Consider the following 26,295-nt stretch of genomic DNA (forward strand, 5'->3'; position numbering starts at 1 on the left):
GGCTCTGAAGATGAAAAGGATTCCTACCCTATGGGAATGCCACTAGATTTGAAATCATCCCTATGCTTCAGATCTGTGTGCACATTCTGCCAGGATAGAACAGCAGTGTAGGGAAGAGAAGGGGACGAATACATCGAAATGAACTAAGATACAGCCCAACATAATGTGTTTTTAAGTCTCCGAGAGGTCCTACATTTTATACTCCTAGGTTAATGGGAAAAATCAGATGCAGATGTTATAAATCCTGGGGATTTAGATGTAAGAAATTTATAAAACAAACATAATGCCTGAGTAAAGTGGTGAGGTAAACAATGGTGGATTGGCAAGGGACTTGCTGGAGAAGATTCCTGAACTAAGTATAAAAGCTATGGTATGATCAGGAGACAGGGGCTTGCACTGTGCATTTGAGACTCGAGTATGGCTAAGAGATGGGAGAAGGGATATCCTGAGCCAAGATGTGTTCGCCAATTTTAGTCTGACATTGTGGTAGGGGCAATTCCAAGGGCAACAAGTTTCCTAGTGTTAAGAAACAGTGTTTCTAGACCAGGCTGATTCTCTCCTCCCCCATGTCCTGTTGCTGTCACCAGAGCAGCTTGCTTCATCCTCTGGCATTAGGTGGCCCAGTCACCAAGATGCCCAACCAAGTGGTTTGCTGGGAAGACAGCCATGCCAGGCACTGGTGGTACATAGCCTCAGGACCTCAGCTGGATATGCACCCAGGAGATTGGCTTTCATAAGCATCCTGCTAAAAGACTGGCCAGAGCCATTATCTTATGCCACGAAGGACATATTAAAACTTACTGTAGGTTTTGTGCTGTCTATGTTTACAAACAATTGAATTTGTGGATTTATCACCCAGAGAATTTTCAGTCTTGGCATTCTCATCATGTGCCCTTCTCTAGATGTGCAATTTCCAGTGTGAAAAAAATATATATGTGATATTTCTGTAATTTTTATATTAAGTAAATTATTTGTAGAAAGCCAAAAAACAGCAATGTTTGGGTGTATAATCTCTACAAACAGATGCATTGAAATGCATTTGCCTTATATAGCTAAAGCCATGGGAAACAATAAGGATGAGTACAATTACTCCTGTATCACTGGAGCCTAAAGCAAGACAAAAGAGCAGGAGATTAAAAGACTCTTCTGTATGGGGCCAGCCCCGTGGCATAGTGGTTAAGTTTGTGCACTCCACTTCAGCAGCCCAGGGTTCACGGGTTTAGATCCTGGGCACAGACCTACACACTGCTCATCAAGCCGTGCTGTAGCAGTGTCCCACATACAAAATAGAGGAAGAGTGGCACAGATGTTAGCTCAGGGACAATCTTCCTCAAGCAAAAAGAGGACGATTGGCAACAGATATTAGCTCAGGGCCAATCTTGCTCACCACACACACACAAAAAATCTTCTGTAAATATCTGGTGGATTTTAGGAATCTTTGAGATTTCTGCCATTGGAATCAAACCTTCCAAAACAATATTATGATGAATACCAGGGGGACATTTATAGACCCATTGACCATCTAGATAAAACGGCATGATTAATGTAGAACAACTAGACCCCATATCTTTTAGCAATTACATAGTACACTATGTGAAAGACATGCTTTGGGGTGCAATTAGAGTGGATTGAAATGAGTTTTTCATTCTTGAATTGTGCCCCTCAAGACAGTGTAGAAAATGGTGGGCCAGCTTAGTGAGTTATGCATCTCGGGTGCGCACAATGCTCTGAAACCTTAGATGCCACCTGCACATACCTACAGTCTCTGGAGTCCCAGCCAGCCCTTTCAAGGACACCATTCCTGGTCTTTGGGGATACTAAACCCACAAAACTAATAGAACTGTCTTCTCTTTTTGTCTAGGAGATGTAGTCCTTCTTTACATTCAGCTCACTTTGAGGTCATTGGAAAGAAGGCTGAATCAGTATTTGTGATTAGGAAAATATAGCTGCAGCCATAAGGCATTTGCCATATCCTGAATTTGCATTCTTTGATGACTTGAACACAATGTATTCTGCTTTCACAATAGTTTTGCAAATTTGACACTAGATCAAAAAGGGCAGAAACTTTTTCCTTTAGTTGTAACGTAAAAGTGAAATAAATATGAGTTGAAACTTTTTTAAAAAGAAATTGTAAGTGAGCCGTAAATATAACAAATTTCTTGTATATTCAGTCACTACCCATGTTGTACACAGTTATCTTTTATTTTGGTTGCTAATGAAGGGTGACCCAAGTAAAAAAAGGACAATGTTCAACATAGGCAACAGACTTATTAGGATGTGTTCAGTATGCAAATTCTCATGGGTTTTATTCCATTTTTCATCTTCATGTCAAGCAGACAGCTCTCATCTCCTATGCTACTTGGAAACATGCTGCTGTGATTAAAAAAACTGGAAATCATGGAGCCCTTGCCCCCAAGGCTTAAGCTAATAACATTGACCTGTTTATTCTAACCCTGTGATGGGATCCGAGACCCTAATCTCAGCAGTTGTTCAATTGCCTGGGCATAAAGTCCATCAGAAGCTCTCATTCTGAGGGATACCCTGTAGATAAGAAGGTATGTGTCATCTCCAGGAAACAACCTGTACCGCTTAAACTTCCAAACGGTGGGGGAAGAGGACTACAGTGGCCTTGTTGCTCAGGGATTGGACTGCTTATTTTCAGATGAGTTTTCAGGCATTGGTCATAGGAGTGGCTACTTGAAGTGGGGAGGGAGAATGACACAGAATGGCAACTGGTAGCATTAAGTTTTTCTTTGCTTTTATGAGGGATAAAACTTTAAAGCTAAAATTGGTCTTAAATTATCTAGTCTAGCCTTTAGAAGAACATACAGATGGAATGAAGGAACATACAGAAAATGAAATTAGGAGAGACTTTTATGGTTTTATTGATTTTTATTTAACTTAGACGGTGTTTCCTATGAGTCAAAAGTATTCTAAGCACTTTATAAATATTAACCCCTTAATCCTAATAACTCTATGGGATAGATACTAATATTATTTTCATTTATTGATGAGAAAGCCAAAATATAGAGAGGCTGAATAACTGGCCCAGGGTCACAAAGTTAGTCAGCCGTGGAGCAAGGCTTTGAATGCATCCTGTCCATGTTGTAGATGAAAAAAACAGAGGCTGGGGTGTCTGTCTACTGCTGCCTCACTAGTTAGTGGCAGAGCAGAACCAGAACCCAGGTCATCTGTTTGTTGCAGCCCATTGAGTAGCCACCAGTGGGTTGTTGTTGGATCATATAAGCAAGGCAGGAAAGTTATACCAGCGAGTTTCTTTTTTAATCAACTTCAACAAAATATCATTAAGAGATGAGTATTGAAGTCAAGAATTGTCTAGTTGTTGGTGAAGCTTTGGTGTGTGTTCTGTGAGCATGTCTTCTCTCCTCAGGTATTAAGGAAGACATTGGTTGGATTAAAGAGGTGGCTTGGAAATGAAAGGAAGCAGGGATGGAAAATAGTATGAAAGTCTGTTCATGGATAAGAGTTTGTTGGCTTATTTAGATTTTCTCGATTTCATGACCAAACAGGTAAGCTTATGCTACTAGGTCTATGAGGTTGGACCTTTAGCCTCATGAATTGCCCCGCCAAGCTTCCTATTTTCCAGTTGTGGCTGAGAAGTCAACAATAGGATGCATTTCCTGTTGGTCTGGACGCATTGGTTTTTACCTTTTCATTTCTTCTTCTTAAAACATTCTATTTTATCTCAATTGACGTCCTTGAAGTAATGTTTTTGGTTAGGGAGGACACATTTAATTTTTCCAGGAGAATTGTGTACTAGTATACATAATGTAGCATCGGGTAGAATGCAGGAAGATGAGAACTTTTGCACTCAGTTGGTGGGAGTAAACCAGAGAGCGATCTGACAATACCTGGTGGAGCTGGTGATGTGTATTCCCTAAAGCCAGCAGTTCCACCTGAGATACTTGCTTTAGATGCTTTAGAGTGGAGAGCAGTGCTACTCCACGTGCTATGTGCAGGTGGTGAAGGTTTGTAAGCTGTTTGTTTCTAGTCCACAGTGAGAGAAGTACAGAAAGTAAGCGTTGGTGTTTAGAAGCTTTTAGAGCAACTTATTTCCACAACATCCAAGAGTGTGACTTTGTATTTTATAAAAGTATTGGTCCAAAGCAGACTGGAAATAAGAAAAATGGGTCTTTTACCACCATAGTGGTGCTTTGGGAAGCACCACCCTAGGGAATCTCACACATGTGCAGAGACCTGTGGGGGATTGCTTATAATGACTACATATGTGTGTGTATAACAACCTAAATGTCTATCATTAGGAAAATGCATTTAAGACATCACAATATGTCCTATGAAAGAATATTATCCAACAATGAGAGTGAATGAACTAGATGTACATGTATGAACATGGATAAAGCTCAAATAATTTTGAATAAATGAGCAAGTTGCAAAATGTTACCTACATTACGATAATCATACAAAATATAAGGCATAAAATGATACTGTTTGGACTCACAGTAAGTGGCTGACAACATGGATGGAAAAGATGCATGCCAACATCAGAAGAGAATTTAACTCTGGGAAGGGAAAGGGGGATGGAATTGCCACTAGGAGAAAAAAATAAAGCTTCAACTATATCTGTGATCTTTTATTTCTTTTTTAAAAAGCTGAAGCAAATATGGCAAAAAATATTTACATTCATCATATTGAGGTGATGGGTAAGTGGGTGTCAAATTTCTTCTATATTTTTCTGTATTTTAAAAATATTTCATAGTAAAATCAGCCTCAGAACAGGATTGTTTTCTGATCTAGAAAGCAAGTTGTACACACTAGACCATCCGGGGAACTTATTACCTACAGCGCCCAGGAACACATTTTTCTTCCCAGAAACTTAAAACCAGATATCAGCCTGATGGGCAGTTTCTGTGCCTCAGGGCTGAAGACGAGGCATTGGTTGGGAGCCATGGAGAAGGCAAAGAGTCGCCTGGATTCTGGATCTAGCTTTGTGACTAACTCATTGCGACAGTGAATTTCCCAAATTGAAGCCTTCATTGACTTATCTGTAAAATTTGAAATTTTATAGCATGTATAAATTACATATAAATGCACATTTGAAATGTTACATAAACTAACAACTTGATGCTCCTTTTTACAATAATTATAGAGGCTAAAAGAATATATGGAGTGAACACAGATACAGGAGTGAGATTAAATATCTGTGCAGTGAAGTCATATCTGGCTTTAAGTCTCACCTCTCTGCTACTTACCACCTGTGAGCCTTGGTTTCCTGAAACTCTCTGATTTTCTATTTCCTAAGATGAGAATCATAATAAATAGTACCTACCTCAGCTTGGAAAGATTTGCAGAAATAATAGTATTATTGTTGTAGTTGTTACAAATTAGTTAACTTTTGTGCCTGGAAAGGTGCTGGAATAAATTCTCCAACAGCTAATTAGTCATCTTCCAGAGATGGGATGAGCATAACATGCCAGTCATTCTTTGAAGCAGCAATAAACTAAGTACAAATTTTCCAACATAAACCATGCTATATTCTTTATAACCACACATTCAAAGTGATTGAGAAATGGTCCTGTTTTCATACAGGACCCAAACTAGATGATGAATTATAGATTGTTCCAACTCTTGAATTCGCTTTTATGTGGGCTGTGGTTGAATGGCCCTAATTGTTTACATAGGATAAACTTGAAACAACAAAATTGAGAGTACTCTTGATTTTTAATTTGTACTTGGTAATTTATACTCTTGCCATTAATTTGTACAGAATGCACCAAAGCAGAACCAGATGACCATGGGAGAAGAAGGGTCAGTCAAAATTTGCGTTAGTGAATCTCAAAGCCAGACTATGATTTGCCATGGGACAAAAAACTTGGACAGTCATCTGTCTTCCTTGGTAACGCAAGGCACAGTTAATGTGGCTGGGCCTCTAGCTCTGCTGACACAATGTGTGTTGATAAATCGAACTTTTGAAGGCTTGGATTTAACAGAGCAGCCGTCTGGTATCAGAGGGGCCTGGTGAAAGCTTCTGCAGCTTATCAGCAGAAAGATAACAGAGAGGCCCTGGTCCCACTGCCAGTGCTAGGGAGATGCTTATCACCCAGGCTCTGAGAACAGGAGTTTGACCCATTCCAAACACTTCAAAAATAATGTCAACATACCTAAGACCTCAGCCAGCAAGGAATTTTCTGAGATAAGATTACAACGTTGTCCTTAAAGGGACACCAACCAAGTCAGTGGACCCCCAAATATTCCCTGGGCAGAACAACCCTGTAAATTAGCCTTTGCACCAGCAGACTTGAGGAGCTCAATTTTAGATGCAAATATTCTGCTGCTGTTTTCCAAAGTAGGCACAAAACTCGAGCCATATCTAAGAAAATCCCCACCTGAGCTTGGTGCCCTCGAGATCAGCTAGTTGTAGAAGCTGGAGGCAGCTCTCTGTTGGCAAAAGCATTCATTCACTTTATTTCAGGATTTTGTTTCTTCTGTGTTAGCTGTGTCTAGGCCAGAGGGCCTCCAAGCCAGGTTAGATCTCTAGTCTAGGTCAAGGATGAAGTCATTATCAGAAAAGGTGATTCAGTTCTTGAGAGGAGCAGGTGCAAAAGGCTACTGCAATAATTTGTGTAAATAGCTAGTCATGTGTTTGGTTTACATATCAGTATGCAAACTGGCACAGGGGTGACGGACGAGGCCCGTCGGAGGTCAAGGTAAAGCTGGTCAGGTGTTCTCCCAAGACCATTTTGGTGAGAAGCAGCAGCATACAGAAAGACAAGTCACCTTTGATTTGTCATCCAGACACTAACAGTATCACTTCTTACTTTGAAATGCCTCATATTCAGTCCTTTTTACTCCCTGTGCACAGTCCTGGTGTGGCCTTCTGGATTCTAATGCCTCCTTCCCAGGGCTGTGCTGTCTATAGCTATGAGATTAATTTAATACAAACAAACAAACAAAACCCCTTTATATCATGTCATTTCCCATTAGAGTCTCACAATTAAGTTCATACTCCTCTAGTTTATTGTTAATGTCCTCGCTAATCTGTCCAGTTTCTCCTTCTCTGTTAATCTTTATTTCATTCAAAGGATCTACTTATGAGCGGTGTTAACTTATTTTTCCATTTTCCTGCCTCTGTGCTTTTGTTCCCACTGCCTCCCCCTTTCGGAATTTCTTCTCCCTTCTCTTCTACTCAGACACATCTCTTCCGTTAAACCTTTTCAGACCAACCCTGCCTACACTGATCCGACCCTTCTTTGAACTCTGCTTCCTTATCGCCTCAAGTCCATACCGGCCCTTTGGCAATTAATCACATACTGCTTTGTGAATTTATCTTTATTTTGCGTGCTCTTTCTTGGTCTTTCGCTCTTCTCTACCTCTCTGCATCTGTGTGTGTGTATGTGTGTGTAGCTAGATAAGAGGTCTTGTCTTAAATATCTTTAGAATACACTACCTCACAGGTGCTCCCTGACATTGTTATTGGTTGGTAATTCTTGATTAGGATCTTGATTTTTTGTCTTCTGTCCCCTCCTGTATCCACAGCACCTGGAGCTGTGCCTTGCACATTAAAAATTGAGTGAGTGTCAGCTTGTTACCCTCCAAAGAGGGTTTCCTTGACTGGAGTCTGCAACTGGCCTTGACATTCTGCCTTGCGTCCTGGCTTCCTGAGGATGGAGCTTGCTCCCAGGCTGGCAGCCTGCCTTAACTGCCTCTGACACGGCCACGTCTGTCTGTTCTTTCTCCTCAGATGCATACTCTCATTCCTCCAGTGAAAACGGAGGCAAGTCCGAGTCAGTGGCCAACCTGCAGACCCAGCCCTCCCTGAACTCCCTCCACAGTTCCCCCGGTCCCAAACGCTCCACAAACACCCTTAAGAAGTGGCTAACGAGTCCCGTGCGCCGGCTCAACAGCGGGAAGGCAGACGGCAACATCAAGAAGCAGAAGAAAGTACGAGATGGTCGGAAGAGCTTTGACCTGGGATCTCCCAAGCCTGGAGATGAGACGACCCCTCAAGGAGACAGTGCTGATGAGGTACTTACGTGAGGCCCTGGAGTCTTCCATTGAAAGGGCTTCTGACATACATCCTTCCTGGAGACTTGTGAGGCATCCTTCCCCGGGTGCTGTAAACTGGCCCATTTCTAGACCTCAGTAGTTTGTCTTCTTGGGCCTAAGTGAGCTGAGATTTTTGTATTCTCAAGACCTTGTTAATTTGGTGTGTGACCAGTTCTAAGACTGAATAGCAGCTAGACTGTCCAGCAGACAGACCCTATTTTGCCAGATTTGGAGATGGAGGCCTGGGCCCAAGGAGAGCCATTGGTCACCTCGTCCCCTGCCTCTGCTAAAGGGTACATCAAACCAGCTTGGCATTTTTAGAATAAGAATGAAAGAATGGAGACCATTTCACTTGGAAACCAGAAGACTGTGCTGGGAGATTATAGCTGTTTTCAAGTATTTCGAGCAGAGCCACATGTAAAAGGGAGTAGACGATTCCAGGTTACTCCAGAGGGGAGAATTGTGATTAACAGGTGAAGGTTTGCACAGTAGACAAGGTCTCAGCTCAAAGAGGGACTTTAATGGGAGGTCAACCAGTGATGAAATGGGCCTTCGTGAGAACGAATGAACAGCCATACCGGAAAGTTTGGGAGATCGTCACTTAACAGTGGGAGAGATCTGTGTTAGCTGAGAGGTCAGGCTGGACAATGACCTCTGGAATCCCTTCCCAAGCTGAGATTCTGTGTTCAAAAGATCGTGGGTAGGTTTTAGTTGGGGAAATGAGATAACTGTTTTATTTGGCAAACTAACCTACTCTAGTCACTGACACGACTAAGGAATTCTTCCTGATGTGTAACGAGACTCCCTCTGTGATTTTATGCTGTCGGCCATTTCTCCCTCTGAAAATGGCAGTAGAGCCTGGTGATCCTTAGACTGTGATTTAATAGTCCTTCAAAAACTTTAAAAGTTAGGTTCTCTCTGACTGCTGTTTCAGTTTTCTCTCTTGCCGGCTAATCAATGAGGTAGATGTTTCTTATATGTGTGTGTTTTCCCCCATTTGGTCCTCACTGTCCTCTGAGATAGCAGGTGTCCCCATTCCACAGAGGAGGACACTGAAGCTGAAAAACAGGAATGTTGAGAGGAGGGTATCTTATATGTTGCTTTTTTAAAAATTCCCAAGTCCTGAACCATTGGCATCTTTAACTACATGAAACAGTGACTAATGCTGCTCTTTTGTTCTAGAAGAGCAAGAAAGGTTGGGGTGAAGATGAGCCAGATGAAGAGTCACACACCCCCCTCCCTCCGCCTATGAAGATCTTTGACAACGACCCCACGCAAGACGAGATGGTGGGACTTCTTTACTTTCTCACTTGAAAGAGCAATGTGTAAAACATGGGATTTTGTTTTTGTGTGTGGTGGGGGTAGTAATACTCTCTCTCTCCCGTTATCTCTTAGACCATGTGAATCCACGTTGATGTAGATTCCATCTGTATTGAGTAGAGGTCCCCAACCCTTGACATCTGACTTCATTCTGGGCAGGATAGGGTGTGTGTAGAATTCTCGAAGTGGGAATCTGCCTGGTGTCTTGTCCTGTTGATGAAGGGTAATGGCTCTGCCTTTGGAAGTGGCAGATCCCCCAAAAAACTGTTTGTCTCAAAAAGGAATCTGAGCTGGTTCCACGTCATGATCGTTTGTTGTACCTGACCGTTCAACCTACGTTTTAGTTGATTGTTTTCCCTATACTCAACTCTAAAATCCAAATCACAGTAACTTCCAGTCAAGCCCAGTGCTGTTAAAATTCTGCAAACACAGCCTGAGGGATGGAGATGCTGTGACGGGGAGATTGTTGTTAAAGGTGGGCAAACCTAATACACCAAGTTGCCCAAGCAGAGGGTCACTGGTGTCTGAAATTTGGATGTCCACCAAGCCTCTAATCGCAGGGTGATCATCGCGATTGTTCTGGAGCAGAGGCTCAGGTGAGATGTGCTTCCAGGTCTGACCCGAGGCTCAGGGCTGTGTTAGCTGTGTGCTCCATCACTCAGTGTCCTTACAAACCATGCTTTCACTCCATTGGGTTTTTCTTGCCTTTTCTCGGTGTTGCTGTCCTGTGGACTCTGGAGGTTGAAGTGGTGGTTTCAGTTTTTGATGTACTTCGCATCTGCTTTTCATAGTGTCGTTCTGTTGTCGTGGGGGTGGTTGCTCAGCCATCCCTCTGGGGTCTCCCTGTGCTCTCTAGTGCTCTGCCCTACAGTGGGCAGCATCCTCCGAGGTGGTGGGCCCAGCCTTCACAGGCAGGGAACAAACCTTTACAACACCACCCAGGATACAATTCAACAAGGACTATTTGCAGATACTTCTGTGTTTCTGGTGATTTCCCAGTTCTTGTTTTAATTCTCTCTGCTTTGCATTTGGATCAGTAACCCACAGACATTAATTGAGATCTTCCTCTGTGCGAAGCTGGAGGGACATTTTCTAGGACAGGATGATGACTAAGATGTGGTCGCTGCCCCCTCTGTGACTCATCATGAGAAGCACACAGTTCTGGCCCCTCCTAAAGTGATGTTGGTGGCCCTGGTCTCCAGGGCCAGCTCTGACTCCAGACTGCTGGAAAGAAAAGTAGCAGGAAGGATGGCATAATGCCCATCCTGGGTTCCCAGAGGCAAAAAGGCCTGTGCTTCACGTTGAGCTGGGTATGAGGACCAACCTGCTGTGTTCCCGGAGGCCTCTTCTTGTAAAATGTTCTATGAACAGTGATAGTGTTTGTGGGGAGTAGGGCGCTCCTGTCACATTATCTGCCATCCCACACAGTCCTCCACACAAAGGTGCCAGCTTGCATAAGATAAGCGAAGGTCATGAACCTTCCCCCTTGAATTCCCTCAAACATGACTTGTTTTGTGGAAAAGGATGTTATATTGTTTCTGGGTAATTTTTAACTGAGAATGCAGACTTACCCCCTGACATTTGAATAGCCATTTCTTAGCTAGAAATAGGCAGATGGCAACAGTCCCTTTTTAGACACATTAACCCTCCCCAGTCCTGCTGTGTGATTTCCGAACGTTTGTTTTTCTGGAATATTTGGGAGTAGGGTGAGCCTCAGAATTTCTAGCAAATAGAGTTGGATTTATTAAAATAATTTTTACAGCAGTACACAAGGAAATTTTAAAAGTCCACCCGTCGTAATGTTGTACAGTTAATTCTCCATGTTTCCTTCTAATGTTTCTTTACATGCGTGTGTTTTATTTTTATAATTATAATATGTGTATGATGTGTTCAATGTTTTATTTACTATTTCCTAAAATCTTACTGATTTTCATAACTGTCATTTTGATAGCTGGGGTGTATTTTGCTATTTGATATGCCGTAATTTGCTCAACCAGCCTGTTTGGGGATATCCTAGGTTGTGGCCAGTTTTTGCTGCTCTAGATAATACGGCTACAGATCACTTGTACCTACAGCATTTGTTCTCTTCACCTCTGTCCTTGGAATAAGTTCCCAGGAATAGGATTGCTAGATCAAAAAATTGGTAACTTGGATTTCCAAACAGACTTAAGCTCTTTTCCTGCATTCTCCAAGAGAGGAAAAAGAGCGTTATTATATCTCTCTTAATTATATTTATTTGATTTTTTTTACCCCATCTCAGAAGCAGAGACCTAAAGTAACTTTCAGATAAGATAACAAGAAACTTCCTTTTTAAAACTTCCCTCTAACCGAAAGGACACACCTGAAGCCAGAGCACGGCCAGGACGTTCAACTTTCTGCTCCCACAGTCGTTAGTGTTGGAGACTGAAGGAGCGAGCGGCCTGGGCCCTGGGAACACGATTGCCCTCTGCTGTGATGTGTCAGGGGTAGAAGCCCTCACACGGGGGTCAGCCCCGTGGCCGAGTGGTTAAGTTTGCCCACTCTGCTTCGGCAGCCTAGGGTTTCACTGGTTCAGATGCTGGGCGCTGACATGGCGCCACTCATCAGGCCATGCTGAGGCGGCATCCCACACAGCACAACCAGAAGGACCTACAACTAGAATATACAGCTATATACTAGGGGGCTTTGAGAAGAAGAAGGAAAAAAAAAAGATTGGCAACAGATATTAGCTCAGGTGCCAATCTTTAAGGAAAAAAAAAAAAGCCAGCACATGCATGTGGGGTTAACCATTTCTCCCCTAGTTTCTTCTCAAGTAGGAGAAGAAGAAAAAAAACCACTGGCCCTCAGTGAGCAGGAGTCCCCCAAACCATTGACCAAACAGCCACACGGACCAGTCCTTATTGCTGGTGCAGGGGAAGAGGGACAGGCCCCTCCTGTCACTGGGAACAGAATAGTCTCTGGTCACTCCAGCACGAGACACACAGCTCTGCTAAAGCAGATTATCACATCCTAGTGTTCCAGTTTGGGGGCCTAACCAGAAACAGCTGTGTTTGTGGAGGTGCATGTGTGTGCGTGTGCACGGGGAGGGGTTTCTGGCTTCCTGGTCTGTAAGTGCCTGGCCTTTAGCATTTTTGCTGGACACCCAGTGGATATCTGTATTTAAGATCTACACCCAAGTAAAGCAAGAACAGTTTCTTTCTTTGGATCACTCGAGGCTAGATCTATGGACTCCTTTCATGCCCTGGAACAGTAGTGGGCAGCCCTGTAGTGGCCAGAATCCTGCCTGTCTCCCTCCCCTCGTTGCTGTCAGTGGGTGCAGTCTCTTGGAAACTCAGTGACCCCTCGCTCCCCTTGGCTTTTTCAGAGGCCTGCCTAAGGAGAGCCTAGTGCCATCCCTACTTCACTGCTGGCCAGAATTCCTGACAAGGGGCCGGGCAGGCTGTCCCACCCCCTCACGATCCCCCAGCTCCTCTGTCATCTCTTCCCTCTGCACAGAGAGCTTTGCTTCCCTTGCCTGCCTTGAGCTTTGGACTTGCTGTGTTGCTTCCTAATTGCTATTCCTCCTTCCTGGCTAATCTGCTTTTCCTTTGCTACTCAATGTCTTGCAGTCCTCCTCTTTGCTAGCAGCCCGGCAGGCTTCCACCGAAGTACCTACTGCTGCAGACCTTGTCAGTGCAATAGAACAGTTGGTCAAAAGCAAGCTGGTAAGTGGGGGTCCTGGAGGCAGTTCTGCGGGAGTCTCACCTCCAGGCGGCTCTCAGAGCTTGGCATCTGTCTGCCAGGTTCTCCTTTGCACTCATCTTCATTCCCCCTCTAGGATTGCTTCCAGCTAATGATGGTTTCTAGAAACCTGTGCCCCAAAGTCCTTTTTGGCTTTGTTTGAGAATGGGCATGGGCGATTAATAAGGCGTTTTGGGATTGTGACATTAATGAAAGGTGAAAAGTATCCAAGACAAAATAGCCTCCCTGTAAGCCTGGTCCCCTGGCCTACAGGGAAGTGGCATTTGTCTGTCTGGTTAGCGCTGAAGCTGACTTTGCTGCCAAGACACGGAACACGGATTGGATCTTTGAAGGCATTCGGTAATTTTATTCAGGGACCTCAGATAGCCTTCTACCTTGCAAGTCTTGCAACAGTAGATTGCAATCATAAAGAAGAATTGGCAAAAGTATGTGGATACCTCACGTCAAGAAATTAAGGCAGATGGTGCATGGCCCCATCATGGGGGAAAGAACTGAACCTAAACCGCTGAAAACTGGTCCAGCTTGTGACTGTCTCACGGACCAATCAGACCACTGGAGAGAAGGGTTATGAGTCTGAGCTGGTTCAGGCTGATGATAATGCTGGTGAAAGAGCTCCTTTTTGGATAGAGTTGTTCCTCTACTCCCATGTTGTTACATTTAAGTGTATCACTACAGGATCACAATTTGAAGCATTTTCCTGTCCTTTGCTCTCATCCATGTCACTCATTTGATTTTTCCTGCAACTCTCATTAGGATAAATATCTGTGCTTCCGCCAGACTTCTGCTGGACAGTCCTATTAATCAGCACCATTTCAACCCTTCTCCACTTGGAGCAGGAATTAGAGGAAAATGATGGGTGCTCTCTAGGGAAAGCTGCCTGATGATAATTTTGATTACAGTAACTCCATTTTCAAATATCCTAGCTTATAGAGTACCAATGATATTTAAAACTATGGCTTTCTTATTTTCCTTCTAAATTTTTCTTCATAAGTTAAAAATAATTCTTGGCTGATGTTTTTAGTAACTCATGTCAAACTCTTGAAGGTTGTCCATTGTTCTGCCATCTCTGCCTGTCCCACTGGTGGGAAGTGAGTGCTCTCATGGACACTACATCAGCTTTTCAAAGCACACCTCTCTCTGAACTCCTCACTTGCTCTCCTTTTCTCTCCACACTGACCCATACACCCTCTTCATTCTCCAAATATCGTTTAAATTTTTTTCCCGTAAAAAATCATCTTTTTTTCCCCACTACTGGAGCCTGGGCCCTAACCTCATGCCTGGACTATTGCAGTAGCCATTTGATCTTTCCTCACTTCTTTCCACCTTCCGGGCCTCCGTCTCCTGCCGAGTCTTCCACGAGCGCTGCTGTCGCCTCCCTCTTGCCTGCACGAGTAGTGGTCTACAATGTGGGGGTGCCTTCAGGTACACAAGACAGTTCATTGAGGTGCAGAAAGAAAATATTAGAATCTCTTTATCTCATCATTTTAAAATGGCTTTGTGTGTGTTTTATTGTGTGCATAATGATAATACAATAGCACAGAAATATAATTTATAAAAAAGTTACATGTTTTGGGAGTGTATGACCAAAACTGTGTTTATTGATAGAGGTATATAATCAAAGTTTGGAAGTCACTGGCCCATAGCGAGAGTCCACACTTACCCAGTATTCTAAAGTTTTGTAGCCTCGTCTCCAACGTGCCTTTCCAACATCTGCTTGTTATGCTGGTTGATGAACTGTGCTCCAACCAAATTGTTTTCTTCACTGTCCCCAAACATGCACTTGCCTTTCCTCCCTCCAAGTTTCTGTTCATACCACCCCACTTCTCTGGAATGTTCTCCCTCTTATTTTGCCTGTCTAAAGCATAATAATAATCTGTCACAGTCGCCCTCAAATCTCATCTCTCTGCAAAGACTTCCCTGACCAGCCCAGGCCAGATTTCTTTTGGAATCCCACAGCAATTACTATATAAGCCACATGCTGCCTAGGCCAGCTCTCAGACGGTCCTGTTGTATATTTGTTAAAATATCTTAATCTTTTCATTTGCAGCTCGCCTCCCCAGCTAGATGCTTAGTCATTTAGGACATTATTTCTGCCTCCTCCATTGGTATATAGCAGTTTTTACACTTAGATCAGTAAACACTTGTTTCCAAAAGTCTGTATTTTTCCATATTTTGGATTAGCTTTTTCCTACTGCTACTGCTCACCTTAGCACTATTGGGAGTCTGTTTGGACCTCTAGTTTGTGTGGTCAATGGGTCTGGTGTTAAACATGCAAGAGCAGATATAGGCAATATCCCATAAGAGCAAATTTCCCAGAGCAGAGGGAGTGCAGGATGGTGTGGAGTTGACTGGCACTATAACAGGTTCTCAACAAATGCCTGCTGGATGAATGGCCATTCTGTGGTGAGTTTACCATAATAAGGGCTTTTACTTCTTCCACCAATAACTACTTCTCGAGGACCTGCAGTGAGCCCAGAATTACAGAGATTTCTTTGGCCGAACATATAAAACCAAGCCCATATCACGGAAAGGAATGAGGGAGCAGTGGTTTGATTTCTCAGAATCTTTCCACCAAAATTTGAACCTTTGTCTTTTCCTCTACTTTTCGCTTTCTTCCCATCCAAATACGTACCCACCATGGGGTACCGATGGAGCAACAGTAGGTAGTTGTTGCCTCAGCTATGTTTGAGAATATTGAGTTGCATTTTCACCTCCAAGACTTGAATTCCTGTTCCTTATCATCTCTTTAGCTTAGAAGAGGGTAAGATCTGGAGCCTGTAAAAGTTGTAGAGTTTTTATTTGACTGTAAGTACCACAGTGTGACAGCTGCCGAAATAGTCAGTGTGGTCATAGGCACACATAGGTGCATAGGTTAATGAAAGTACAATGTACAGATCAAGGGCAGTAATAGCCCCATTGTACTCAAAGTTCTTCAGACCACACCTGTCGTGAGTTGTGTGTGAGTCACATATCAGGTTCTGAACATGGCGTTCTAAACTGTTCTTGAACTCAGTGGAAGGGCCCTGGAGGAGGTAACCAGTACTATGTGGTCCATGTCATTTGAAGGAAAGTTGAAGAAACCGAGGTTCAGTGTGGGGAGAAGTTAGAGAGAGAAGACACATGAGAGTTGTCTGCTAATAATTAAGCACCACTGTGGGAAAGGAGGGTTGGTCTCAGTCTTTGCTGCTGCAGAGGGCGGAACCTAGACCCGTGGGTGGAAGTTTATCTTAGTTCCGAATAAGACGAACTAATAAGGTCCTGTCCAATTTACAGAGTCGGGAAATTTTACAGGAGCATCTGGTATGCTTGGACTTTTATATCTAGGGCTTGGATTCTTCCTGCTTTCTTTTTTGGTTGCTCAGGAGATGATACCAAATTCTGCGCTTAGAATTCATTGGGCCCCCTAGCTCTGCCCAAAAGCTGTGAGATCCCTTGTCTCTGAGTCCCAAAGCTGCCCTTGGTGTTTTATGGTCACATGGTTATGGCTGCACCAAGGCTTCCCACCCAGGGAGTTGTGGTCTCTGCTGCTCGAGATCTGCTGTTAGGGAACGAGGGCAGATGTTCTCCGCTCACCTGCAGTGCAGATGAAACCTCTGAAGCCCCCCTAGAATCTCCTTTGGCAAGTCCTTCTAGACATTAAAGGACACTTCCGAGTTCTTGCCTGCCACCCTTGGTCTTTAACTAGTGCTTTTGTTTACCAAGAGAGGATGCCCACCCACCTCCTTCAAATAGAGCTAATGTACTTTTCCTGGGTTTTGAAGTAACGTATTTTCTTTAATTCTGAGCCAGGACTAAGGACTCCTCCTGCTTTCCCTGTGTGATTTCTAGTAAAGCTTTTCCTAGACATGTGGACTGGCAGTGGTGGTGGTGAGTGTGTAAGGAATCAGGAGACCTAGGTTTTAGTCCTGCCTCTGCTACTTATTGTAGCCCTGGGGAAGTTACTTAATCTACTCGAGCTTCTCTTTTATCTCATTTGTCAACAAAATGATTCTATCCACCTGAAACTAATCTTAAGAGAGTTATGATAATAATTGAGTAAGATGTGAATGTGCTTTGTAAACTGATAAGCAGGCATCCTACCAATGTTAGCTCTTAGCCACCTCATCTGCATCGTGAAAGGCAGGGAAAAGGAACTGTGTCATAGTTCATCTTCTGTAGCCACACCCTGGGCACAGGGACACAGCACTGGTCAGCCAATAGATTGGTGGTTGGGTGAATGTTGCAGGGTAATATCTTAACAATGTATATGATTTGGTTTTATTACTCAAGTTTGGGGAGCAAGAACTTCCTGGCCATGTGAGAATCTAGTGTGCCTCTACGCAACCCCAGGATCTACCACCTGCCTGAGATGAAAGACTGAGCCTCTGGAAAGAAAGCAAGCTCCTTCCCTGAGCTCTTGTCCTCAGGTGGCACATCACAGTAGTCCCTTGGGCTCAGGATGGCGCCGATGGCCTCTTGGTTTTAGGGACGGGGCTGGCCAGGACTGAGCTCTTATTCAGTCTACCTGCTGCCCTGGCATCCTGAGAATGTGTTCTACCTACTTCAGCAAGACTTGTCTCTCTCTCCTTCTCCTGCTTCAATAGCATTCACCTCCCTGGGCTAGCCTTGTGGGCCACGGAACATGGCGAAGGCCAGGCTGCTGTGTGTGTGCTTTGCTCTCCTTTAGATGATCGGCTTGCTTTGTCAAAGGCAAGGTGGACTTAGCAGAAGTTCAGAGTCTTCTAAAAGAAGGAAATCATGGCCCCTTCCTACCCATTATGGAGGTGTGTGTTTTCAGGAACTGGGTTCTTCTGGCATCGCTCTGTGGAAAAGATTGCCGAGCTTGTTGAAATAGAGGAGTTTAAATTTCCACCAAATAAAGTGTAAGACAAAGTCACAAATCTGAAATGTCATTTGCTTGGAAAATCCAGACTTCAGTTTTCCTACTACATACTGGTCTTCCCTACGCCCACCCTCAGTTTGCCTGGGAATGACTGCGATCTATTATTTTTGTCCAGAGAATATTATACGAATTTTCATAGAAGGGTGGGGCAGCTAAGAGGTTGGTGTGGTATGTGGTGCTGGCCAGCACCCTTACCTGTTTTCTCATCAGATGAGCTTTGACCTCTCCCAAGAGTTCCATAGTATGTTCAGTAAATTCCTAGAGCCCTACTGTTTGCCAGCTCTGAGATCAAGCACAGAACCTTCCTTAATGGGGCTGATAGCCTAGGGTTGATGTTCATGATCCTCTCCTGCTTGGACTGTTGCAACCGTTTCCTCCCAGATTTCAGTCTGACATCTCTCTATGTGACTGCCAGAGAGGTCTTTCTTTTCTTACTTAAAAAAAAAAAAAATGTGATAGCTCTTTTCTGACTAATAAAGCAATATATGCTCATTCAAGAAAAACTGGAAAAATGACAAGTATGAACACAAATTATATCACTCATTTTATCATCATCTATGCATATTCTGTGTTGAAATATTGATATATCTAGGCCCCTTTAAAAATAATGTAATCATAGTATATGAAGTATAAGTCTGTTGGCCTTTACTATTTTATCAGAGATGTTTTCCCAAGTCATGAAAAGTTCTTAGGAACGTTAAGACTGATATTTCTAAAACTTAAATTCAATCATGTTGCTTCCTTCCTTAAAATTCTCCTATCGCTGGTCTTAGAAGGTAAAGTTCTTGATGCCACACACAAGACTCCTTATGATCTGATCCCTGCATACTTCTCCAGGGGTGTTTATTTCACTACCCACGTCTTCTTTCCTCAGCATTCACCCAAACTCATATAACACATGGTTAATTGCCAGCTCACCCCCGACACATGCACCCTACATCCTACCTATACTGGACAGCTTTCAGCTTCCCAGGCTGCCCTATGTAGTTTCACAGCTTGATCCTTTACACACAGTGCTGCTCCTCCCTGGAATGTCCTTCCATTGGTGTAGCCAATGAAATCCTTGTCATTTCTCAATACTCAGTTCAAGCGTTACCTCTCTCATTAAGCCTCTCCCTTCCTTATACCCCACCATAGAGCTGCCTGCTCCTTTTGTCATCCTCCATGGTACCCCTTCTGTCTGGCAGAGCACTCATTGTAGCTTAGATGGTGGAGGGCAGGGAGCCATCTCTTATTCATCTTTGTTTCTCCAACACTTTGCAAATATTCAGCATGTAATAGATACTCGATAAATATTTGCTTTAGTAGAAACAAATGATCAATTACAGTACTGTGTAATGAATGCTGCTCAGAGGGTCTTATGGGGAAAGGGTGCTTATGGGAGGCCAGAGGAAGGCCATTTTATGGGTATGTGAGCCAAGGTTCAGCAGACAGGAAATGTGTTCATTTTTAAGGTGGAGACGGCCTTCCTCCATACTTAATCTACTTTTTTGAATCCTGTTTTTAATTCTGTTCCCTGACCTTGGACCGACTGTCGATGCACCCATTGTGCAACTTTTGTTGCTCCCTCCTTTGTACACATTTTCCTTGGTCTACTGAAAATCTTGTGGCCTGAGCCCCCGGCGGGGCAGAAGTCCTCCCTGTGGCCGCACAGCCCACCACTCATCAACCAGCCACCGCTGCCTGTTCCCCCCCAGGAGCAGTGCAGACAGTTGCAGGTCACCTCTAGTTGCCCTTGGCTGGGACCCAGTATCCCAACTCTAGCACAGGTAGCCAAGTCCTCAGAAGAAGTCACTCTTGAATTGTTGTAAGTATTTCTGGTCAGCACTGTTATTTGAGGCAAGCCCTAACTTCCCTCTTCTTCCTCTCTCACTGCCTCTGTCCTTCTCAGCTCCATCTTAGAGAGTTGTTCCCCGCAGATAACTCGGGCTTTTTTGCTCGTATAAGGTCAGGCAGGAGGAGATGGAACATAAATCCCTGTGTGACACTTTGGACTCCTCAGATGTCCTTTGTTGTGTGGAAGAGTTGTGAGTGGACCACACCAAGCTGGATGTTCCACGGGAGAGCCTTGTAGGCAGGGATGTAATCCTGTTTCCCAGGCCTTACAGCCAGCGTCCTACCAGCCAAAAGGCTGCAGAACAAAGACTGTAATAGAACAATGGGGAAAGGGAGAGGGGAGGTAGAAGGCATGTAATCAGATCAATCACCAGCTGTGTCCATCTGCCTGGGGAGCCTGTCTCTCGTGATGGCACCAAGGGACATGTCACATGTCCTTGGAAAGCCTGCCTGTCCAGTGGCTTGTCAAGCCTCAGCACCAGACACTCATTTCCTTAATAACTGGTTACAGATCCTGAATCTATAAATTTAGCTAAACTCTTCTTGACCTTTCTATATTTTTAGCCTGTGCTGTTTCTCTGGATAACAACTTCCATGGTTGACTACTTGTTCTGTAAAATGCCTTGTCAAGTTAAAAGAAATTCTCTCCCTCAAGTTTGAAGACCCTGTCCTCTTAATTCTAGTTTTTAGTAACAAATTCATGCTGGACCTTGGCACATTCTGTTGATTTGAGGGTAGAGTAGGGGAAAAAAAGGTTGACATCTTTTCTCAGCTTTTAAGTTTTTCAGTTTTCAATTAATATTCTCTACCTGTTCTCATATAGTGCTTATTGGGCACCTTGTTTGTTTTTTGTTTCATTTCTTTGGACTGTTCCTACCTCTGTTCAGCCCATGTTGAAATATAGCAGCTAAAGGAGTTCATGACAGATATTCCAAGTGCAGGTTGCTTAAAACCGTGCTGAAGCCTTTTCTTTCTTGCTACCTTTTTGGACACTTTTTGATCTTTATGGCTTTAAACTTAGGAGTGATGTTCTCAAAGGCTATGAAAGTGAAGCCTTTCCTCAGCCACAGTGGCTGTTGTAGACAGGCATCTTGTATGCATAGCTTGGATTAGTCTCCCTTATTTGCTTTGACCTTGACCACCTTGACCTTTATCTCCAGTCTTACTGTTTATCCACATTGCTTCTTCCATTTGCATAATGAAATGCCAAATGTCACTGTATGATCTTTCTTGCAGGGCACTTGTAGGAATGTTAAGATTGACCCCATTTTTTAATATCCTTATTCTTAACAGTTCCATCCATGGTTGGGGGGGTGGGGGAGGATGACTCATCATTGTAGAGCACTTTTAATTTATCAACGGGTTGTCCCACTGTTGTCTCTATCTGTTCCTTAGAAATCTGTAGAAAAGAGAGATCTGATTTGAAAATGGAGAAAAACCGAAGCGTGAAACAGTTTTAGTTGTCTCATTGAAGATCATCCAGTCACCAGCAGATCTGGGATTAGAATTCTTTACCCTTAGCTCTTTCTAGAGTACAGTATTAATCCCTTTAATTTATTTCTCAATCCTGCAGCACCTTAATTAAAAGAAATGAAAGGGATTAATAAATTAAAGAAAGCCATTGGTAAATAACCTCAGCAAAGATGTTTTTAGAAAAGGCTGAATCTGTTGGCCTCTTCTTGTCTACATCTCATTGGCCTCTTCAAAAACAATTGTGGCTGATTTAACAAACCTGATTTTACCAAGCAATTCTCCTGTCACTTCCCTCCCGTTATCAACTGGCATGTGATGGTCCTACAACTAAGTTTCTTTTCTAACTGCTTGTTTGGTGTAGAATTGCAATGATTAGCATTACCTCTGGAGCTCTTTCCCAGAGATAAGTCACTTTGACAGTTTCGGTTCTGTCTGGGAAATTGGCAGCCCTGACACCAGGTACATCCTGATTGCCTGAGAAGGCAGCAGCTCTGGGCTTCCTCCCTCAGGAGGTGAGAGTCCCTGGTTTCCTGGTGCTTCGCTAAGGTTCCATGAGAACAGCCTTAGCTACCCATCTACCAAGTTGGCTGCAGCGAGGCTGGGGGGACCTAAGGGCTTCCAGACGGCTTTTCAGTGTACACTTCTCTAAGGTAATTTGTCATTCTCTTTTCAGAGTCTGGAAGGAGGCTCATACCGGGGGAGCTTGAAAGACCCCGCAGGCTGCCTGAATGAGGGGATGACCCCGCCCACACCTCCTAGAAACCTGGAAGAAGAACAGAAAGCCAAGGCCCTGAGAGGCAGGATGTAAGTGGCTTCCCCACATTCCACCCTGGTGTGCATGTGTGCAGTGGACAGTGGACAAGGGTTGCGGGAAGTTTGGGGAGACTTAGAGAGGGATTCCCCACACTGTGTTTCCATTGATGTCATTCATTCAGAGTAAAGGTGACCTTGGTCTGTACAGGGTAGCATTGATAAACAAGGAGCTATCGTGGCACTGACTTTAAGGATTTTAGGCTGAAATATTTCCTGTGAGATAGCAGCTGTTATTGACAAAGTATGGTTATAACCAAGGTCTATTAGCAATTTAAAACATGCTGATAGAAGGAAAATGACAAAGTTCAGGGAACTAGGGGACTATCACTCTGGTCCCATATCAGAGAATCCATGGCAGAAAGTCTGATGGAGTTTCATCTAAGGAAATGTTTCCTCAGTGGTAGGAAAGTAATATATAAGAAAAGGGAGCTGTTTTACCACCAGACCAGGGCCTCTCTCAACTCCTTCTCCAAAGGTTTTAATTTTGCATCCATTGGTGGACTTAGTTTCAAGAGAACCTCTTCACTTTTTGAACGGTTAGGGGTAAGTACAATTCACATCGCAGTCCATTTCACAAAAACCCATATGTCATGCAAGATTTGAGTTATCCACCCTGATTTGAAGTCAATCTTCTATTATTTGCGATGATCAAGAAGGTACCAGATACCATTAATGCAAAACCACAATTCCTCTGAAACTTGAATTTTCTTGTTTAGGGTTTAGCTCTGTGTTGGAAGCAGAGCCCCTAATGAGGCTTAGACATAGCTCCAGGTATGGGACATTGTAAGCACAGTGAGAAGTGGGCAGGCAGACGTGAAGGCTCCCTCTCTGTTGCTAATTAGTCTGCCCTTCTCCTTCAAACTCATCACTCCTTTAGCCTGGTCATAGACATGAAGAGTAGCAAAAATAAATGAGGCCAGGTCCTTCTGTTGCCTGGAAATAGGCAAAGTGAACATTTATGACTGTTTCCTAGGAAACATCATAGCCGGGGCCTGGCCTCGGAGCAGGGCTGTCACTTCATAGTGGAGGTGAGCAAGTGGCATGTAAACTCTGTAGTTCCGTATTTACCCCCTCAACTTTATGGGTGCTCAGGGGAACCCCAAGAATGGAATAGAGGCAGGGAAATACCATCCCCAAAGGGAAATTCCCTAGGGCTTGTACAAAGCTGATTCTCCTTGGCCTCTCAGGGTGTTTTTACATCGATGAGGCCAAGCTGGAGCTGATGTTCCAGTCCTTTGTCAAGCCAAAGCAAAACTCAGATCAGGGAAGTGAGCTTTGAGGTGGCAGATGGTCCTGGGCAAAGACTGTCACGACTCTTGTCACTTAGGTCAAACGGGGCTATGAGCAGTCATTTAAGCCATGGTCCTGCTTCCAGACTTGATATTGTCTGGTTTTGCTCCAAAGGGCAAGAGTTTGCTGCTTCTTTACCCACTTTACCCGTCTTTTCTCCCTCTTCTCACTCTCTCGCCCAGCGCCACACCTCTCCGTCTCCTGAGCTATCCTGAAAATCCCATTGGTAGATGTCTCATTCCTCTTTCTGTAGTTTGTCTTTATGCTGCTGTAATTTATGGGCACAATGACAGACTGGATACCTAGGTGTTTATTTGTAAGCCCTATGTGAGACTAGAGGCTGAGGGATGTAGACAGCTGAGATTTAGTCCAGAAGATGGCAGTAGGACATCAAAGGGTTAAATGGGAGCCCCATGGAGAAGAGATGAAAACAAATAGTTATGTGTCCAGAAGAAAAAGACTGAGAATAGACCTAATTGTCTTCAAGTTTTAGTCACTCATTCATTCAACAAATGTTTGTTGAACACCTGTTATGTACCAAGTGCTTTTTCTTTTGAGGAGGATTAGCCCTGAGTTAACATCTGCCACCAATCCTCCTCTTTTTGCTGAGGAAGACTGGCCCTGAGCTAACATCTGTGCCCATCTTTCTCTACTTTATATGTGGGACGCCTACAACAGCATAGCTTGCCAAGTGGTGCCATGTCTGCACCTGGGATCCAAACCGGCGAACCCCAGGTCGCCAAGAAGCAGAACATGCACACAGGCCGGCCCCTATAATGTAATCCCACGTGTTTATTTTTGTTTTTGTTGACCAATTCACTTTTGTTTTCTATTTTTTTTTTTTTTTGAGGAAGATTAGCCCTGAGCTAACGTCTGCCACCAATCCTCCCCTTTTTTGCTGAGGAAGACTGGCCCTGAGCTAACATCCATGCCCATCCTCCTCTACTTTATAAGTGGGACACCTACCACAACATGGCTTGACAAATGGTGCATAGATCTGCACCTGGGATCTCAACTGGCGAACCCCAGGCCACCAAAGTGGAATGTGCGGACTTAACCGCTGTGCTACTGGGCCAGCCTTCCAAGTTCACTTCTAATGGGAGAAATCATATCATAAACAAAATAAAGAATAAATTAGGTAGTATGTTAGAAGCTGGAAAAAAAAAAAAGAGTAAGGGAGATCAGGAGAATGGATGAGGCCATGTTCCAGTTTTAAATGATTCTGACTTTTGCAGAAAGACCAGAGGGAGGTAAGGAATTAGCCATTAGCAATGGAGGAAGAGTGTTCTCAGCAGAGGGAACAGCCAGTGCAAAGGCTCTGAGGGATTTTCTGGAGAAGACCAGCCATTCCCTATCATTATGAAAGATAAAGGTTAGAAGGAGGTCTGAACCTATAGCTGGAAGAAGTTTACTTGGAGCAAAGAATAACGTTTACTTTGTAAATAACCTTTACTAATAAGAAATGAACATGAAAAAATTGCTTTGTCATCAGTTCAACGTATTTGGCAATTAACCGTGCACTGCCTTATGATGCGTGTAACTTAAATCTTTTGTGTACCTTTTCAGAATGTCTTTTTAATGTGTCATTATCTCCCCAAGTATTTCATCAGCCGTTCAAGTGAAGCGATGCCATGTCCACTAGCAGCGCCTAATCCAGCCCTTGGAAAGCCCAAGACAGCCCTCAGTCTGTCAGCAGATAGCTTAGGATAAAAATATCGCCTGGAGACAGAGCTGGATTCCATCTCCAGAGGGCCCTTCCCGCCCCAAGTTCCCACTCCAACTTTGCTGTGGGTTTTCTTTTACCACTTTCTTCCAACCAGCAATTGGACCATGCTAAAGATATATTTAAATGCTTTTATTTGGCCTTGCCAGTTCCTTCCTGTGTCCTACAACACATGATTGTGTGTATTAGAGAGAGGGAGCTGGTCGAACATGCTGGACGTGCTGATAAAGAAGCATGTGTTCCTTTTGTTTCCCCCCCATCACCCTGAGGCCCCAGACCCAGGGAACTGGTGGCTTCTCTGTGCTGTATAGATCAAGAATTCCCAGATGAATTGCTTCCTGGATTGAGAACGATTACAGCCCTTGTCCTGGGGCCCCTCTTTGACTGCTCAGAACGTTATCCTTTCTGCCACTCGGGCCAAAAATGCTGTTGTGTGGCTTCAGGCGAAACTCTTTCAGACTTAGATAATACAAGTCGGACTCCAATAAGCCACACGGCACCTAGCCTGCCCCTGTGCACAGCCATGAGCATTTTATGTCCAACTCCTTACTGTCTGGACAGAAAGAGAAGTGTTTGGGTTTGATGCCTCAGGGACTCCAGAGCCAGTCTGAGTAGATTACCAGACAGTAGGTGACAGTGAAAGAGCAGAGTCTTTGGACTCTTGTACAACTGGGTTCAGATCCCAGCTCTGCTACTCACTTTGTCATCTTGGGCAATACTGCCTCAGTATTTTCATCTATATAAAATAGGGCTTACAGTACCTCCTTTGTTCTAAGCAAGAGAAAGCCCAGATGAAGGAACTGGCACCAAGTAAATGCTCCTAAGAGGAAGAAATCATTAACAAGAAAGAAACCAAGAAAGCAAATGTCCTTGAAGTTGTTAAATCCTGCATCTGGTGCGGGGTGGGGAGGTCGCTGCATTCCAGGTTGTGATGAGAGATTGTCTGCAGTCAATCTTGCTGGCCTCGACTGGGGATTTTGCAGACCAGTTACCATGGATACCTATCTGAATAATTGTAGCTTCTGTGTCTCAAAAGCTTCACTTGATGTCAGTGTCTCTGAGGCCTCAAAGGTTGGTTATCAGACAAATGTCTCTCTCCTGTAAAGCGAAGAATGGAGCTGAAATGAAGGAATAACAGTCTCGTGTTGATCCCTTGGCCTCAAAGCTTTCATAACTCAGTTTTGCGAAAGTGGTTGTTGTTCTTTCTGCCCTG

General features: G+C 43.9%; 1 protein-coding gene across 14 annotated transcripts in view; it reads left to right on the top strand.

Annotated features, from left to right (window-relative positions):
* Window positions 1-26,295, top strand: part of KALRN (kalirin RhoGEF kinase) — a 637,395-nt gene that overhangs the window by 550,856 nt on the left and 60,244 nt on the right. For 13 of the 14 annotated variants that reach the window (XM_046658061.1, XM_046658067.1, XM_046658063.1 and 10 more), the window contains 3 exons: window positions 7,721-8,004; window positions 9,208-9,312; window positions 21,930-22,060. In XM_046658061.1, coding sequence (XP_046514017.1) covers window positions 7,721-8,004; window positions 9,208-9,312; window positions 21,930-22,060 — 520 coding nt within the window. The remainder of the gene's footprint in view (window positions 1-7,720; window positions 8,005-9,207; window positions 9,313-21,929; window positions 22,061-26,295) is intronic. The other variant, XM_046658062.1, reaches the window with a different exon arrangement.

The sequence above is a fragment of the Equus quagga genome, chromosome 4, assembly GCF_021613505.1.
Source record: "Equus quagga isolate Etosha38 chromosome 4, UCLA_HA_Equagga_1.0, whole genome shotgun sequence".
NCBI classification, from domain to species: domain Eukaryota; kingdom Metazoa; phylum Chordata; class Mammalia; order Perissodactyla; family Equidae; genus Equus; species Equus quagga.